The 19643-nt window shown below is 39.1% G+C and overlaps 1 protein-coding gene across 2 annotated transcripts in view; it reads right to left on the reverse strand.

Moving 5' to 3' along the window:
* Positions 1–19643, reverse strand: part of LOC145999438 (glycine receptor subunit beta-type 4-like) — a 258162-nt gene that overhangs the window by 64049 nt on the left and 174470 nt on the right. For both annotated transcript variants that reach the window (XM_083136400.1, XM_083136399.1), the window contains exon 7: positions 17439–17576. In XM_083136400.1, the coding sequence (XP_082992526.1) occupies positions 17439–17576 (138 nt within the window). The remainder of the gene's footprint in view (positions 1–17438; positions 17577–19643) is intronic.

The raw sequence follows: 19643 nt of genomic DNA on the forward strand, positions 1-19643 counted from the left end.
TCCGAGGTTCGATTCTCCATAGGAGGTGTTTTTTTTAATTCTCCTTTTATTATAAACAAGAGCATGGTAACATTATTTGTAATAGCAGTGTATAGTGGCTACATTGTTTTGCATATGGAATTTATAAAAAAAATAAACAAATAAATGAATTGACACACGTTCAAAGGCATATTTTCATGTATAAGATCGTGAATTATGATACTCTAACGATAATTGTGTACTCCTTCAAAGACATTGAAAAATATTAATGAAATAACTATTTACATTTGTGGAAATTCAGGACAGGAGGGAGGGGAAATATTAAATTACAAAATCTCTATTTCAACGAAGCGAGAAGTGGACAAAAATTGGATAATTCTTATAAATATTAAAATTACATTTATGTTTTTAGTGGTATAATCGCAGGTAAAATCAAAGATCTTACATGGAAGATTTTACCTTGCTCTGAACTAAGCCAAAAGGCATTTAGAACCGATCTAATACATTCTCCAACACATTTCAAAATGTTATTGAATGTTTCAAGTCGATCATTTGACCAATGCGTCAAATCTTGACGCTGAGACGATATTTTCTGCAACTACCTCTTATCTCCAATCCCTTCTGTTCTTTTCTTCTCCTTCTTCTCTCCCCTCCTTCTGCTCTGCTTTTATCTCATATCGCCTTCCCTACTTTTCTCGCATTTTATCTCCATCCCACTCATCTCCACTTCTCGTATCTCCTCTATTGTCTTAGATTTCCTACTCCACTGCACTCTTCTCCTCTTCTTTTCGTTCTTCTCTTTTTCTCTCTTTTACTCTACTCTCCACTCCCCTCTTCTCGTCTCCTCTTCTCTCATCTCGTTTTCCTTCTCTTTTCTCTTCTTTGCTCCATTTTCCTCATCTCTCCTTGAATCTTTTCCAATCCCCACACTACATCTCCTCTCCTCGTCTATTCTCTCTTTCTTCTCTCCTCTACTTTTCCTCTTCTCCTTTCGCTTTCTCTTTCTCCTGTCCTTTGTCCCCTCTTGTTTCCTCTCACCTCTTTTCCATTCTGTAGACTCATCAGCGATGAAATACTAGAAAACCTATTTTTTCCCCTTGGGAAAGAATTTTGTCTCTTGCGATATAATAGTGATATTTTTAATAATTTTATGCAATAATACTTGTTTTTATTTCTTTCGCGTATTTTATAAATATCTATTGTGCATGTGGCAACCCTGAAATTGAGCCTAACTCTACACGCAACCCACGAACGCCTTGTGTAAATTGGGTTGCCTAGTTTAAAATGTCGTTGTCCTAAAACTTTTGAGAGACACTGTACCACATCATGTCCTTTTCGTCTAAATAACCTCTCAATTTGAATTCCTTGTATGATTTATACTGTATGTTTTCCTTGTATGTTTTATCCTTGTATGTTTTCCATTTACACACCTTGTATGCTCGCCTCGTATGTTTTCCTTGTATGTTTCCATGATTTACACTGTATGTTTTCCTTGTATGTTTCCATGATTTACACTGTATGATTTCCTTGCATGTTCAACCCTTGTATGTTTTCCATGTACAGTCATGGAAAGTAGTTCTTGGGCCACGAGACCTACGATATCGTAACATCTTAAAGCCTGTTGTCTATGCAACCCAAATAACAAAATTGTCTCTTGGATTTGCCTGGCAGACCTGGATTCTCGGGAATGATTGAGTATTGACAGCAGCGTGAGTCATACCCCCAGGCCCAGCCATAACAAACGACAGCTGGGTGCCGTGAGACTACCAGAAAAAAATTCAGGAATTGGTTTCTTAACAACAGCTATTCGTAAGAAAATGTTCTCTTTTTTGATATTAGAGTCATTGTCAGGAAAGTTATCTGAAATGGTGGTTTTCGTCGAATCATCATCGCGCAACACACATGCTGTCAACCCAGAAGTCCTTGAAAAAGATTGGAGTTAAAAGTAACTACTTGACAAATGATAAGACGAATCGATATTCATTAGTCCCAACTTAGAATTTTGTGTAAGACATGGATCATCATGTCAAATCATCCATTTCATAACTTCATTAATCATCCTCATCGCCTTTGTTGACGCCAAGTGCTAGAAAAGCAATATAAAATAAGCAAAATTAAGAAATTAATAAATGACATTTTCAGCGATTTCACGCAGCGACTCAGTTGCATGTAGACAAAGTTTCATTAATTGGGAACCAAGGGCCTCGTTGTGTTTCATTGTCATTTTCCCTCCACTTTGCCTGCCGCGATTAACCTGATGTTGATTAATGCACAATCCACAAAGTGCACCAAAGGTATTAATAGGTAAACTATGTGATATTATGCTAATTTAGAATTTAGTAATAAAATGTGAATTTTGGAGGGTTCAGTTAAGTGGCTGCACATCCATTACGTAATCGCGATATCATCAAATTGTTCGAAGCGTGTCTACTCCTACGTAAAGTGTCAGTCCCCGTCATAGGCGTGCGCAGACTCTCTGATTAGGGGGGATAGCCTTGATGATAGTTCAGGCCGGAAAAGAATAACGTAATTTCATCTCACTTGTTTAAATTTTATTGCATTGATGGGTGTGTTTATATATACACCCCTCCCCCCGTCCCACACACACATATAAATACATACATACATATATATATATACAACACACACACACACACACACACACACACACACACATATATATACTTATATACCAACAGTAAAAATCATATAAATTGTCTCTCAAATGTGCGCGTTCCTTTTCCTCCAAACAATTGTTCATGCACTTAAGAGAAAACCTTTTAGCAGCAGTACTTCTCTCCTCGGTAATTTAAAATGCATTACAGAAAACAAATTGCGAGCGAAGCGACCAATAAATTTTCAGATCTATATTTTTGCAAAATGAAAACAATGTCGATTTAATATGGGGAAAAAAATTCATGGAGCTCCATATTATTCTCTTTTACAATTTTTTTCATTTAGATCGTTTGGCGTCCAGGGTTAACTCCCGTCGACCCCTAGCTACGGCTCTGAACTTGACTAGACTGCAAAAAAAGCACACATTGCGAGCGAAGCGAGCAAGAACATTTTACAAAAGGTATTTATATTTGTATAAAATTTGAAATCAAGGGGGCAATTGCAGCTCTGTCCCCCCCCCCCCCGCAGGTGCTCTTGGCAGTCTGGAAGAAATAATGCAAGAAAGACGTGAAAACAAAATCCATCTTGAGTATCCTTTTGTCCTGCTACTCTTAGATTCTGCTACTCTTGCTTTGCTTTACTTCCATGTTTGCCCCTAAAATTGATTCCCGTTCAAGGTTGTGGGGGGCTGTGGTTTCGCCACTGCACCCCCTTCCCCCGTAGTTGCTTTCAACTTTCATCGGCTTGAAAATACTTAATTTTCTTTAAGAGTATAATATAGTTTAATAACGGCGATAGGATTCATCTATCCTAAATTTCTAGGTGAAAATATAATAATATAGGGGCATAGATGTCTGGAAGGGGGGCAAGGATTGACACATCTTTCCCTTAGAAAACGAATGTCAACCAAAAAGTACGTTTTCACATGTATAATTTGATTTCAGTCATAATAATTTACATTAATTATTATAATGAGGATGCAGGAATGCGATAATGCAACACAATTATCGGGGTAATATGGCCCATGGAAAAATACCTTGCTTGTCTCTTCGTGGAAAAAATCTGCAGACGTCCATGATTAGGGGGGCATTTGCTCTCCCCCTGGGCCCCCTGGGCGCACGCATGTGATCCCCGTGATGGAAGATGTAGCGCAAAGCCAGGGCTTTAAGATCAAATTTGTTTTGTTATTGTTTTTATTAGTAATTACCTCAGTTTTCTTCCTCAGAAGTTAAATTATTCATGACGACGATTTATGATTACATTAAAGACATGAATGAACATACACAATGGACCCATTTGGTCGGAAGTCAACTCGGAACCTTGTTCGGCAAGAAATACAAATATCCATAAGGCATGAGTGTTTCATTGGAGATGTTCCTCTACTTCCGTCATTTTATCACTAATATATTTCTTTAATATACAATAATAAATCACAACTACCTAAAAATAAATATTATTTTGCATTTTCGCGTGCATATGTTTTTTTTACGGTTAGAGTGTGAACTGGTACCTGTTTATTTAGATTGTTCTTTATGTTTCGTGTGTAGTTAAAGATAGGAAAAATGCTTGAGGAACGATTAGGGCTATAAGAATTCCGTCCGTGACGGAGTGGTTAGCACAGTGCGCTACGATGTCCGATGTCCTGGGTTCGAATCCCGTCGTGCGTATGGGTGTTCTTTGTGAGTGCCCCTTCATCAATTGCATCATATCACTCATCCTCGTCGTCGCGATTAGCAAGAGGTGAAAGAAAAACGACGCTAAATAAGAAAATAAAAAGACTTATAAGAATCATTCTTATTTCCGGACGTGTCCTACATTTTATAGTTGTGTCTGGCCTCCGGAAGGAATTTGAAAGAAATCTCAAATGCCTTATACGTATTTTGGGCATCACGTAACTTCAAATTAGATGGAGAAACAGAAAAACTGAGGCAAGTCTAAGATAATGTGGTTCCTTGGAGAAGTATGCTTAAATCAAAGAGTGTGCATGGTTGCTACTGGATGTTCGGAAAAGCTCAGAAATTACTTCACGATTTTCTAGATCCGGAAAAGTCCGGATATATGTATAAAAATGCTTACTTTGTGAAGTTTTATCGATATAAGTGTCGGTAATTTGTTCGAAGTAACAAGTAATTACTCTCCTTATTGGAGAAATAAGGCACACAATTCTGTTTTTTCCCAGTGTATAGTAGTTTTTTACATATTAATAAACAAGAACTTCCAGACTTTGTTTACGAAATTGTGAATTTTTTCCTTCCCGAATTCATGGATTGTTTTCTCTTCCTGGCCCCACATCGACGAAAAAAGTTCTGTCTTACATACACAAGTTGAAATCACATACAGCCGTGCTATTAATTAGCAGTTGAGGAATTTTGAACTCAACTGTTCACTTCAACATTAATTTTTGAACTGAAGATGTCATACTCTTGTTATATGCTAAGATGTCCTAGTAAATACGTTCGTGTCCAACATTTTGAGACAATTTGTCTTACTCTCCGCTGAAGAGCGATCTGATAGCCCTATGCGTGATGAGAACAGTTTTTACTCAATTTCTGATATAATTCATTCCAGCATTTCCTTCAACTTCTAAAGGGTCCCGGGTTCGAATTCCGGTCGGGCTTGGTTGTTTGTGAATGTCCATTCATCAATTTCATCATTTCATTACTCATCCCCATCTTCGCAAATTAGCCAAGAGGCACAAAACGCGAAGTAAAATAAACTAAATCAATCAATCAATCAATCAACCTTCAACTTCTATTACCTTGTTATTGCCTCCAATGCTTACACAACTTTTCCTTCGTGCTCGACCTTTGGGTTCAGAAATGTTTACAACACCCCCATCTCCCACGTGTAAATAGCAGGAGGCAACAACACACTGGAAGACCATAATGTATACAACTTGTTTACTACATATTTTACGAAAATATTAGAATGATAGCTTGGTATAACTGTGTATTGGAACGAACGAAATAAAATACCTGTTTTATACGCACACTGGAACGAGGGAAGGCCAGCTGTGAGTCACTCTGGCAGTGAAGGTCATTGATCGAAGCAGTTGGTGCTTGCTTCCTACAAGCAGACGCCTTATCTTTCCTCAAGGAAATACGGAAATCTTCGTTACTTTTTTTCGCCAGACTAATGGTGAACATTTACAGGAACGTAAGGAGTAGTATCGTATTCTATTGGAATTAGATTTCGTGGTGTTTGAAAGATATCATAACAATATGTAAATCTCTTTTGTGACCTACACTGAACTTATTTTAAAGTTTCATTGACACGTGAAAGCGGAAATTCAGAGATCCTTCTTCCTTACGATTTCTAAACAACCGAAGAGTGTGGTGAACGTGAAACTACTTATTGTTCGCAGCAATGATATGTATTATACAAATGGTCTCTAATCAAAAACCCTATTACATCACAGGAAGTGATATTTAAAACAATTCCACCACGTATCCAACGTAACCAATATTCAGATTGATTCCAAGCTTCTGTTTGGGTTATTTTGTGTCGCATTTTTACCTCTTGCGATAATCGCGACGATGAAGATGATGGGAAATGATACGAATGCAATGCTACATCTAAGCCTCAACAGGTTTCAAAAATGGATCCTCTGGCTTTGTATAGAGTTACGGTGATTTTTATTTTTATTTTCATTTGCTATTTTAAGTCCACGTTATGCACCCAGAGGTTAATCGAGACTGCATCTACAGTTTAAAGTGGGATCCTAACCACTGTGTCTCCACCGGGTATCGAACCGGGGAATCCTTGATTACAAGGCGACTCCTCTACTACAGCGCCATCGGGAAGGATGAGAGAGAGAGAGAGAGAGAGAGAGAGAGAGTTACGGTGACTACGATAATGAAGAATTGAAAGTAGCAGAACGACTAAGCTATTCGTTTGTCAAAATTGGGATTGTTAATGAATGTTATGAATGTCAGTTCAAATTGAAAAAAAATAAACTAAAAAATTTCCAGAGTGCCGTTACAAATCGTTAATTTTTCTCTCTCCACACATTACTTTGCTACTATGTAGATATTTGCATGCTAAGATGTAGAAAGTGCTGCATATTCAGTGTGTGGAATTGAGATTTATTTCTGAGAATGGAGTGAGTAGTGGGAAAAGGATCACCTCACATGTTTGGATTATACCCCCCTCCCCCCCTACACACACGCACACAAAATATATCGGCTGTTGTTCTTATAAGGAAATATAACATGTATGAATTGTGTCAAGAAATATTGGAGCCTATTCACATCCCTACGGAACTTGAAAGAAAGCCCACGTAGAGATTGGGAAGTTTTGTTCCGACAAAATCGGGATGTATAGTAAATTAATAAGCAAAGTCCTACCTTGTGCTTTGCACAAAGCCATGAAGGCGTATAGGGGGTGTGGAGTTAGTGGAGTTAGGGCCCCACGCTTTCTTCATCAGGCGGAAGGTGGGAATGATATGATCAGCACCATGCCCCTGGCCACCATACCCCCCCCCTTCCCCAGAGTTTCCTCCAGGTACCCACTTTATACGACGCTGGGTGGGCACCGAAGCAGCTTGAACAGGTGGACAAAATTCCGATTATCACCCGTCGGGGATCGAACCCAGATCTCTCGCATGGTAATAAAACGTCCTAACGACTGTGCTACTGCGGCACATACAGTAATTAAGGCAAGAATTGTTTTAGCGTCTCGTTCAACGTTTTTAGGGGAATCATTTTCGGAGATATAACGTGTAGCTCTTGTCGGTTCTGCGACCTGGCTTGAGAAAAGGCGAATTTCTGAAGAACAACATTCCACCTGACAAGTCACGTGACTTTCCTACATTTCCTGTGCCTGTTGGCTTTTGCATGAAAGACGAGTTGCTCTTGAGACAGACAGAATCACCCGATCACCTAATGGTGCAATGTGTGTTGCCTACCCTTCCGGCATTATTTACTGCCATTAAAGTCTTATGGGGAAGAACTTTTTTCCACCACTGTACACACCTTGTATGATCACCTCGTATGTTTTCTTGCGTGTTTTCCATGTACACACCTTGTATGATCACCTCGTATGTTTTCTTGTATGTTTTCCATGTACGTATTTATCCAAAACCATTGCTTATACATGGTACATTGTGTCCATTCCTGGCAAGAGAAACCTAAATCAAGCCTCAAAACCCATAAAAGTTTTAACCTCTCACACCAGCCGAGAGAGCAAAAACACCCACAACAACCTGCCAGCACACTCAGCCTCCAAGGAGGCAACCAAACCCCTCACTTCTACGAGGCAAAACCTCAAACCTCACGCTCCAGCCAAGTTCAGAGGAGCAAACCTTTCTCTCCAAACCCTAGAAATCTCAGCTGTTGCAGTTGCAGCGGGAAAACAACCCATTACAACAAATCACACATAAAATTCACCTCTTCTACCTAGCACTTCACTACAAAGGAAAAGCCGAGTCCCACGGGACGATACTTACACCACCCCCTACCAATGAAGAATGATGATGATGATGGTGATGAAGAGAGCAATGAATAAAGGCATTTTATCAGTACCTTTTTTATGGAAACCTTTTCGAAAACATTTTCAGAACCTTTATTCCCTTTCCCGACCATAATGTTGCACCTTAAAATCCTTTCCCTACTCATTACATATCCTTATTTCACAAGATAAATACTATTCAATTCACTATCATTGTATAACATTTGTATTATCCATATTGTACTATCATGTTCATTATTTTATTCTATATTGAGACATTGCTTAAATAAAGACCCATTCTATTCTATTCTATTAAAATGTCTTCCCAGTAGCTTTAATTTGTAATGCCCTGAACATTACATTACAGTGGTATGGTAGTTATCTTCCGAATTTTGAGTTGGCTAATTTTTTACTTTGTCAACTATCACAACACCTTGCAGGGAATGCATTAATGTACAAAGGGAGATGCCGAATTGTACGACTTATGTTACGACAGAACAACACTAATGGAAAACCACTCCCTCCTCTGCATTCCATCCCTGTGCGCAAAGGGCCTTATTTTTAACTTGCTAGGATATGTTGGGCTCTGATCCGCCCTGTAACTATTACTGTACTATCCTGTGAGTTTTCTTCTAAGATTTAAACATGTAGTCTGTACAGGGAAGTCAACAACTGGGAAAACGGGAAAAGTACACATCGTTACTAAATACGAGGGCTAGAAATTTTATGACAGCATATTTTATTTTTATTTTATTTTATTTTATTTATTTACGAAATTGAACGCAACAGGTATATTACCCATTAATGGCGTTCATTATACAATAATTTGTGATAACATTATTGAAATATTGCACAGAAAACATATAGACAGAAAACATTTAACAAACATATACATCTTAGGTTCTATCGTAATTTATGTAATTTTAGTACGTAAATTCCTTTTCAAAATTGCGGTCGGGCAAAATAAGTCCACACTGTTTTCATTTTTGATGGTATCATTAAATGTTTTACACATATTGCAAATTTGGGATATTGTCAGAGAGTTGGTTCTATTACGACGGAGGCTGAATTTGCTTGAGGGGAATTAGAAGTCGAGCTGTGACAGGGCGAAAGGAGCTTCAATAAGATTATTTAAAATTTTGTGGAGGAAAATGAGCTGATGCATGATGCGTCTGTTGTTGAGAGTTGTTAAGTTAAAATATCTGAGAAGGTTCTCACGGGATTCCATTTGAGGGTATATACCATTTAGTTTGTACTTTAAGTGTCTTAAGAATTTACTTTGAATTTGTTCTATTTAGTTTATATCTTGCTGGGTTTGAGGGTGCCACACTATGCTTGCGTATTCAATTTTCGCTCTAACGTAAGCATTATAAAGCATCATTAAGCTTCCGACATTTTTGAACTCTTTGCATGTACGCATTATAAATCCCTCTTTTGGTAAGTGTGATGTGTTCCCCGAAAATATAGAAATTCATATTATGAAGAAACTAATAAAATGAAGGTGCTTCTTGAGGGCATATTTGGCCATTTCTGCGTGATAGAACATATTTTGATGGATTTTCGGTCATATTCAGCATATTCTTGCATTTTCAAGAAATATACAGTCATTTTCGAAGTGGATTCATTCTTACTCCTATGTTTACTGGAGAGGTTTTTTTTCTTTAGACTGGAGCAAAATCTTTTTCATTTTTATTTGAAAATTTAGAGACAGTATTTATTGTGCATTACAACTCAGGGCTCATAAAGTGAACTAAAAATAGTAGGGGAAGAGGGGGGGTTGCAACACTTTTAAAATGTTCAACTTAAAAAAATTGTATATTTTTTGCTTTTCAACATACGTCCACGAAACTTTGTAGTTGAAAGGCGGGATACATTTCACTTGCAAAGATAATTTGAGAACCTCGACACGCATGTACTTTTCTTGGAAATTTAAAATTTCCAAACACCTAACTTTTATTGCAACACATGGAAACATAAATGAAAGTAAGAACGTAAATCTTAATTTATTTAACAAATGATACAAAAAACGATATGAATATTATGTTAGAAACTGTTCAACATATGCTGACATTGTAACAATATTTTAAACTTGAAGTAGGCATAGACCTAAAATTAGCATATTTGTTGTTTACAAATGTACGCTAGATAAAGGAGTATACAAACAAAAGAAACACTTTTTTTTAATCTGAGAAACAATGATGACAGACATAAAACGCATCTTCTATCGCACATTTCTTGAACTGTGCCCACCCGTCACACTCTATACACTGTACCCACTCCCTTCCACCTGTTGCAACTTACCCCTCACCCACTTTACTTAACAAAAGGATGAAAATGTCTTCAACATGAATCTCATTGTAAACATGGCTGATATTATTTTACAGGTGAAAGTACATGTGTATCATTAATAGCAACATAGTCAACGACAGTTACTTGTCCTAGTCGCCAGCCACTTCAAAATAAATTCTTCAAATTTTACTCACCTGGTCTGAAAACAACAATTCTTCTTTCCCGTAACTGTTATCAGCTGGCGTGCACCAACAATCTAGAACTTTCCTTCCTCCAAAAATGCGCGAAGGGCAAGTTCGTTCTTGTAACTCTTCACGTTGAGGAGATATTAACAGTGTTGCAACCTACCTCTGTTGCAACTAGCCCCCGCTTTCCCTACGTAGGCTATGTGAAAATATCTCAGCATTTAGATATTGATGTTTGGAACAGTCCAGTTATAATGGCATATTTTTCAAATTATAGTGCATATTTTGTAAAATTTTAGGTCATAAGAGCATATTTTATTATGCATATTTTGGTGATTTTTAAGCCATAAAAATCCTAACAAATTGCATTTTGAACAGTGTGCACCTTCTTCTTCGACACAACAGAACTGTATTTACTCCTAAAGCCATTGGATTTTGCAGATATTCACGCCTTGAAGAAAGTCGTGTGCACAGATTCAGCCAGTGTGTTCCAAAGTCTGGAATTGCCCAATTCCAGACATACTGTAGTGCAGTGTGACGGCCTATGTTCGCCAGAGCTGAAGTTCGCTTCTGTTGGATTCCTAGTCACGTGGGCATCAAGGGGGACGAAGCTGCCGTGATGTTCTCGTCCACCTTCTGCCAGCTAGGGACCTGCAGAATGTTTTTCGTTGCTGAAACGTGGCAGGCAGAGTGGTGTGAGATAAGGGGAGACACACTTCTCGCTATCGAGCCCACCACTGCTGCTTGGCGTTCCCCGTCTCTCCAGCCGAGAAGTCGTCTTAACTCGACTTCGAATTGGACACCGCCGTCTCACTCATGGTCACTTCCTGCAAGTGCTGGGCCGTTCAATCTGTCGCGTCTGTAATATCGTTTCAAGTGTTAGGCATATTCTTATTGAATGTGTCTATTTGGCTTTCCTCAGGCAGACTTTTAATTATCCCAGCTGTTTATAATTTCTGTTGGTAGATGGCGACAGTGTTTTAACAAACGTTTTTACCTTTTTAAGAAGAGCTGGTCTCTCCCACTGTATGTGAGGAAGTGTGTTGTTTTTTTCCTGTGTACGTCCCTTTACAATCTTGCAATTTTAAGTTTTCAAAAGGTATCTTTACGTCCCTCCTTTATTTAACTCTTAGGTAAGAACTTCATCCTATACAGGGTGTATCTAAATTCCCATTACAGGCTTTGAGGGCTTGTAGTGGGCACCAAAAGGGTTAAGTTTTGCATAAGAATCCATGTCCGGAAACGTACCGTTTCCCCGCTACAAGTAAAACACCACCACAACACACGTTGAACTCTCCCACTTCTGCAGCTTACTGTACGTTGTTTTTGCATAGCTGCAGCGTTCACTTACAAGAAGGGCTCGATGTGGCGACCATTGACTTCAACACAAACACCGTACCTACGTATCATGTTCTCGTACACACGATCACCAACACCTGCTAGTCAAACATCCGCCGCTGCCATAAACCGCGCCAGCACGTCTTCCTCTGATTCCACCGGGGTCTCGTAAATCAGGCTCTTCATGTGGTCCCACAGGAAATAATCGAGCGGAGTCAAGTCCGACGAACGTGCAGGCCAAGGATTTGGGCCACCACGACCTATCGACTTGCGCCCAAATTTGTGGTTTGGGTTTTGCTTGTAGCGGGGAAACGGTACGTTTCCGGCATGAGTTCCTATGCTAAACTTAAACGTTTTGGTCCCCACTACAAGCCCTCAAAGTCTGTTATAGGAATTTAGATACACACTGTATACTGAAAGGTACATAATGGCCATGCAGCCGACACACCCAAAAACTTTTAATGAATCAATCAACTTAAAAAAAAACATGGTTTTAAACGATTACCTGGTCATGGAGAAATATCAGGATTTACTAAGGCTAAGATGTAAGAAGATGTAAAATTGTATTGTTCTAATAAATCCCACAAGTTTCCCCTTTAAAGAAATGAATAAGGATGCCTAAATAAATAGAGTTTATTCAAATTTCCATCGCATCATTTCAAACTTAATTTCTTTGTAATATTCAAAATTATTAATAGTTATAGTATACGTCCGCTAATGATATTTACCCTCATTGTCTCGTTTATTTCGGTCGTGCCATCTGGCGTTGATTTTTGTTCTTTCATATTTCTAATTCCAAATACAGTGCGTTCGTTTTGACTATGGGCCGAGATAGCGCGGGACATGCAGCAGATGCCGGCATTCTCGTTCCGTAACGTCTCGCTTATTTACGTACATATCTTTAGCACGTATACAATTATTGCATAACGGGTACTAACCTGTGTTTTCAGACTTGCTAAAAGTTGTTCACGCGCTATCTCGGCCCGGAGCCAAAACGAACGCCCCGTAGAAACAAACGTTAAAATGTTGCAGTCCTTCAGAACTCAAAATGGACCGGAGCAAATTTCTGAAACCTTCCCGTTCGTCTCGCCCGAAATGCCAACAGACCGTTCTGGTTCGTCTTTTTTTATTATTATTTATTAGATATTTTACATTTTCCTTCCCAATGTGAACTTAACTCGTAATACTCTTTAATAGTACATACAGGGTGTTTCAAATTAATATCATTACAGAAATGATTTGATTTGATTTGTTGTTTTAAGTCCACTTTATGCACAGTAAGGCTAATTGGGACTGGACCTACAGTTTAAAGTGGGATCCGAACCACTTGTGCCTCCACCGGGTATCGAACCCGGGACCCCTTGATTACAAGGCGACGACGCTACCACTGCGCCATCGGGGAGGCATTACAGAAATGAAACATACCTTAAAACGAAAGGTAACTCAAACAGTTTTTGTTTCTACTTCGCAGGTGATGTTTCGTAACTCCGCCGCAGCACGACGCTGGTAGTACAGATGGAGATGACTCCTGAGCGTAAAGCCTTATGTGTCTTGGAATTCGCAAGGTGTAACTCAGCTAACTCAAAATAACTTCAACAACGCTTGGGTGCTGGTAGATATCATAAAAACAAGTAACTTTTCCTCATAAACTTTACTTCAAAAGCGTTTAGTTTCTGCCCTATGAGCGCTTAAAATCTAACCTGTATGTATGAAACCCAACACAGCAAACGACCGCTCTGACCTAACCACCAGGGGAAGCGCGGCAGGGTTGCCACTAGAGTCACTTTGCAATCTTACAAAGAATAATGATACTTGCAATGTTGTAACAAGCATTTACAGTACTTACACACTGACCAAGACAAAGAATTTCCAATAAATGAGGTCTGAAATTCAAGAATGTTCATTCTAAAAAGTCTCCATCTTGTTTCGACTGTCATGCAATATCAATAATCGCAAAAGAGGCTTGCGAAAGATGTTGATGAAATCTACGAACGAACAAATACAAATATAACAATTTGTTAGGAAATTATTCCTTGGCATGTCCCGTAATTTCTAATCAAGTCCGTCACATAATACGGAAACAAGCCCTTACTGAAGACAAAATAACGTTAAGGGCTCTTGCAATAAAATGCCAAACGTCGTTTAGGCATACATTAATTCAGAATAGAACTTACAAAGGGATCATCTCCTTATTAAGAACTAAATCTATACTTACGTTAATCACTGTGGTGTATAAGATAATGGTATTTCAAGAAAACTAAATTAGGATCATTCTGTTGAACGAAATATCTTATTCACATGCAAAGTAAAGTATTTCATGTACACTCAGATAAATGTGTTTTGGCGAAACGTGAGTGAGTAATTCGTACGATATTAATTCGTACGTGCGTCTACAGCGCCCGTGTAAGAAACACAGAGCAAGCGTTATGAGGCCAAGGTCACAAAATATCCAACAAACAATAGGAATTCTGGAAAACAGTGGCAAGAAGGATTCACTAAACACGTACTCCCTACAATTTTCAAAGATGACTGATGGGTATGCATGTAAGGAAAATTATTGGTGTTACAAGTGTGGGTTTTAAAAAAATAATATTGTCAATGCTATAGTATCGATAACCTTTTGTTTTTTGCTCAGGGAAGACTGCCAAGTGACGCTAGTGGCAACCCTGCCGCACGCCCTTAGAAGTTATGTCAGAGCGGTCGTTTGCTGTGTTGGGTTGCATAAATACAGGTTAGATGTTAAGCGCTTATAGCGTAGAAACTAAGCCCTTTCGAGGTAAAGTTTATGAGGAACAGTTACTTGTTTTATGATATCTATCAAAACCCAAGCATTATTGAAGTCTTTTTGCGACACCCTGTATATACAGGGTGATTCAGATTTCCTATTACACACTTCGTAAATGACAGTATCTTCACCAACTTCAACGCAACGACAAAACATAGGGTTTTATGGGATTGCTTCTGAGTCGTTGGTAAGCACGGCAACAGACGATCTTCTACATGCATCTCCACGAAGGAAGACACTAGACGCCACAGCAGCTGACGCTCAAATGATATCCCTACCTAAGCAGATGACTCAGAAGCAGACACTGATCAGAAATCTCGGTTTGTAAGGGGATGATGCTTTTAAAAGGCGCCTAAATGTCAACTTCCCTTTCACGTAGTACATTCTGGACTAAATTTTGCAGACTAACGAGGCTCTGGCGTCTCTACTCACGTGGGGATCTTGTTGCTTCGTCTCTATATGTGTCTAATTTCATCCATTCCATCATATCACCATTCTTCGCGATTAGCCAAAAGTGACAGAAGAGCGAAGTGAAATTAACTAAATCAATGAATCAATGAATAGAAATCTCCACCTAGAAAGTAGACGCTCAACAGATGTCCCTACATATGCAGACAACACAAATCTACGCTCAACAGATATCCCTACCTAGGCAGACAACACAGAAGTAGACGCTCAACAGATATCCCTACCTAGGCAGACAACACAGAACTAGACGCTCAACAGATATCCCTACCTAGGCAGACAACACAGAATTAGACGCTCAGCTGATATCTCTACCTAGGCAAAAACACAGAAGTATGCGTTCACCATATATCTCTACCTAGCTACACAAAACAAGTATAAGCTCAACAGATATCCCTACCTAGGCAGACAACACTGAAGTAGACGTTCAACAGATATTTCTACCTAGGCACACAACACAGAAGTAGACGCTCAACTGATATCTCTACCTAGACAGACAAAACATATAAGTATGCGTTCAACAGATATTCCTACCTAGGCAGATAACACAGAAGTAGACGTTCAACTGATATCTCTACTTAGGCAGAGAACACAGAAATTTACGCTCAATAGATATCTCTACCTAGGCAGACAAAACATAAGTATACGCTCAACAGATATCCCTACCTAGGCAGACAATACTAAAGTAGACGCTCAACAGATATATATATATACCTAGGCCGACAACACAGAATTAGACTCTCAACTGATATCTCTACCTAGGCAGACAAAACAGAACTATACGCTGAACAGAAATATTCACCAAATCAAACGATAGAGCAAATTATGTTATTTTATTCGGATGAAGGTATTTCTTCACATCTTGCATAATTTTGCACTAACAATACACATATTATTTGTGTGTAAAACTTGTAGTTACGTTCTGCTCAACAAAATCTGTTATTGTTCATATTATTTTTAATGTAATACTTAAAAGGCTTATTGATTGTCATTTTGTAATCATTCGTACGAATCGCAAGACTTCTGGCGATTAGTTTAATCGCGACGAAAATAAGGAGTGATGATATGACGAAATTGTAGAGAGATTCACAAAGAACGCTCATGCCCACGTCAAGATTCGAACCAAGGACTTCTCGCTTCGTAGCGCGTCGTGCTTACCACAACGCCACGGAGGTCGGCGGAACAGAGTCGAAACAAGTTCGAGCTCTTACTTGCAAGTAATCATCCCATCGGAACGATTTAGGGAAAACGTTATCCAACTGGGTGTTATCAAATAATCAATGAATTTAGGTTTGTCTTTCCGTAATTGTTTAATTAAATAATTAAATTGTCGTACGTGTTCATCGTGTATTTGATAAAACAATGTGAACGCGGGATGAAATCATCGTCGCAATCGCCGTTGTCACGCCAATATCATGAACCAACGTGTCTTTCCGTGTGGCCATGGACATAGTAAACATTGTTTAACATTATATTAGGCATGGTACAGTCACGGACACTTCTGGGTTGTAACGATCACATAGACCCACAGTGGGATTTTTACATATCAGAAGTGTCCGTGACTGTAACAAGACCGAGACGTCATAGCAGAGGCGTCTCCTAAACGCATGCGGTACACGCTGCGCATGCGGCAATTGTGGGAAAAAGGACAGCTTGCTCTGCGACGACATTAATGAGCATTTCTACATTCTAATTTCTTCATATAGGAGAAGAGAGCGCTGAACTACGCTTATATTACATTTCTTGGATCTGAAATGAAATAAAGTAATAGTTATTTTCCCACAATTGGAGCATGCGTCACTTACTGGTTTTCACTCCTGGACTGGAATTTAATTTATTTAAAATTCCTGCATCTTTAACAACCCTGGCTTTAAACGGACCTTTTCTTGATTCATTGGTTTATTTTGCTTTACATTTCTGCAATTTTGGCTCTTCGCGAAAATAAGGATGAGTGTGGATAATAATGAAATTGATAATAAAACACTCAGAAAGAACACCAATAGGCAGGCCGGGTTTCGAACCCGGGTGCATGCCGTTGCTCATCTCATCTCAATACTATCCCTCGCCGACCTACGTGACGGAGTGGTTAGCACACCGCGCTACAACCCCAGGGACCCCGGGTTTGACCTGGGCATTGCACTTCTTTGTGAGTGTTCATCAATTTCATCATATCATCACTCATCATCTTCGCGATTAGTCAAAAGTGGCAGAAATGCTAAAATAAATCACTCAATACCATCCCTCAATTCGTCACTACTAGCATCCTCTGGCTCTGGATATACAAAATTTACTCTTAATCATTAAATTCACATGCATTTGCTCCATTCACTTACGTTTCGTATCCTCGTCTTCTGTTGTCAAAAACTTCATTCGGTATTGAGGAAGCTTCATATTGGTGAATCCCGTCTCAGTTCTGTGCACCATGGGCGGATTGTCCCAAGTCAAATTCATTAACCTGTAATTGTGTCTCCCTGTAAAGAGATCGAAAACAACAATTTAGGACCGTCTCTTTTCACTTTCCTGCAATACAAGAGATTTGAGCAACAGTGGCGTAGCAAGGTTTGACCGCCGGGGGCTTCGCCTCTAGGGGGTTGATACGAAAAATTTAAAAAAAAACAGAGTGAGAAAAAGATGGATATGGCTAAATTTTGTAGGCAAAAAATTAAAACATCCTGTTTTTATTTGGCTTTAAACTCTACTTAAACTTTATAATTTGAGTGAATATGTCAAATCAGGGACTTATCATACAGGCGGGTGGGGCCTAATCCTAAGGAGCCCGAAAAAATAAATATTATTGTTGTATTTCTCATGTGAAAGATTTACATAAAATTTCATGATAACTTGCTTGCACATTTTTACCCATTTATGCTTTCCATGAATAAAAAGCTCTCCCGACTTTAATACGTTAAAAGTACATCCAACTGCCACGAAGCAAGCAAGTGTGAGGCATTTAAATGCTTCATTGTTTTCAACTCGAGGAGGGAATGGATAATACAGGGTGTTCAAAAAGTTACGCAAACTTATGGGAAAACATTTCTTATTAAATTTTTTACATTAAGTGCTGGAAGTGACTGCCGTTTCTTTCTTCACACAAGTGGACACGACGAATCATGTTGTTGAAAATCCTTTTCAATGTTATCTGTGAGATGTTACCTACACAGCTACGAATATTGTCTTTCAATTCCGGAATACTGTGCGGATGAGTAACGTAGACGAAGTCCTTAAGTTAACCCCACAAGAAGGAAATCTGGAGATCGCGGTGGCCATAACCCCACTGAGATCAGTCGTCCTGGAAAACACTCTTCCAAGTAACGCATTGTGTTCCCAGCTGTGTGGGCTGTGGCATTGTCCTGTTGAAACAATGTGCGTTCCAACTTCTCAGCTGACAACGTGTTAACAAATTCTCTCACCATTGTCGCATACCGTTCAGAGGTCCACTGTCTGTTCAAAGAATGTCACACCAAACGCCAATTTTGTGTGAATGCGGAGGCAACTCCTTCATCGCATGTGGGTTGTCACTGGTCCATACCCGAGACTTCTGGGCATTAATGTATCCATCCAGATTAAACCATGCCTCATCAGTCCAGTACCATTCATCGAGTTCCTTCCCTTCTGGCGTTACAGATTCCATGAACCAACGACAATAGTATTTTCGGGTATTCAGGTATAACGAAACAAGAACAATTCATGATATTTCCCCATGAGGTTGCGTCACTTTTGAACACGCTGTATTAGCAGTTCTTCCTTTCTTTCTGCAGCCTCAGATTTCACCTCCAGGAAAGCACAGAAATACATTTTTAGGGTTAGTGAAATTATTAAATATAATTTTCGTGAGTAATTTGTTACGTTCCCACAACTGCGGGGTGTGAGTGACTCTACACTGTATCTATAAACAGACACACGCAGTGGCAGGAACTAAATTAATTGTCCTCAGCTCCTGTAGTCGGCATCACGGAACTCCAAAGGTCCGCACTGGAACTATCTCAGGTGGGCAGAAGAAAAACTCGAACCACATGATATAGGTTTTATCTTGTTTTATTAAGGTAAGTCAATGTGTGTACATGGGAAAAACCAAGAGCGCGAGACTGAGAAACCGGGTAATTTCAGATTTAGAATGAGATAACTTCTTAAATATCCGACTGAGATTGTCCTTAAGAACTTTACTCAGTATAGAAAAACGTGCGGGGTATGAGCGACTCAACACCTGGCCTGATACCCACACAGGTGCAGATACCAACAAACAACTCCTTTTCTACTGAAATTTTGCCATATTTATACCTAGGGACATTGAATTTTCGCGATGCGCGAAATCGCGAAATGTGAAAAAAAAAAAAAAAAGATTCATTTTTAAACATTTTGGACGTAACTACACCCCCAATGATGAAATACGCATGAGTTTTATTCGTGACGTAATGCGAAATGTGTGCTTTTCCACGAAATGAACGCTTTTTCGCGAAATAAACGTGAAATATCATCAAATTAAGTAGAGAACACGCAAAAACCGGAAATCGAGAAACAAACTCTCGATTTGTAACGAA

The sequence above is a fragment of the Lepisma saccharinum genome, chromosome 15 (genome assembly GCF_977018435.1).
Source record: "Lepisma saccharinum chromosome 15, izLepSacc3.1, whole genome shotgun sequence".
In the NCBI taxonomy this organism is placed as follows: Eukaryota; Metazoa; Arthropoda; class Insecta; order Zygentoma; family Lepismatidae; genus Lepisma; species Lepisma saccharinum.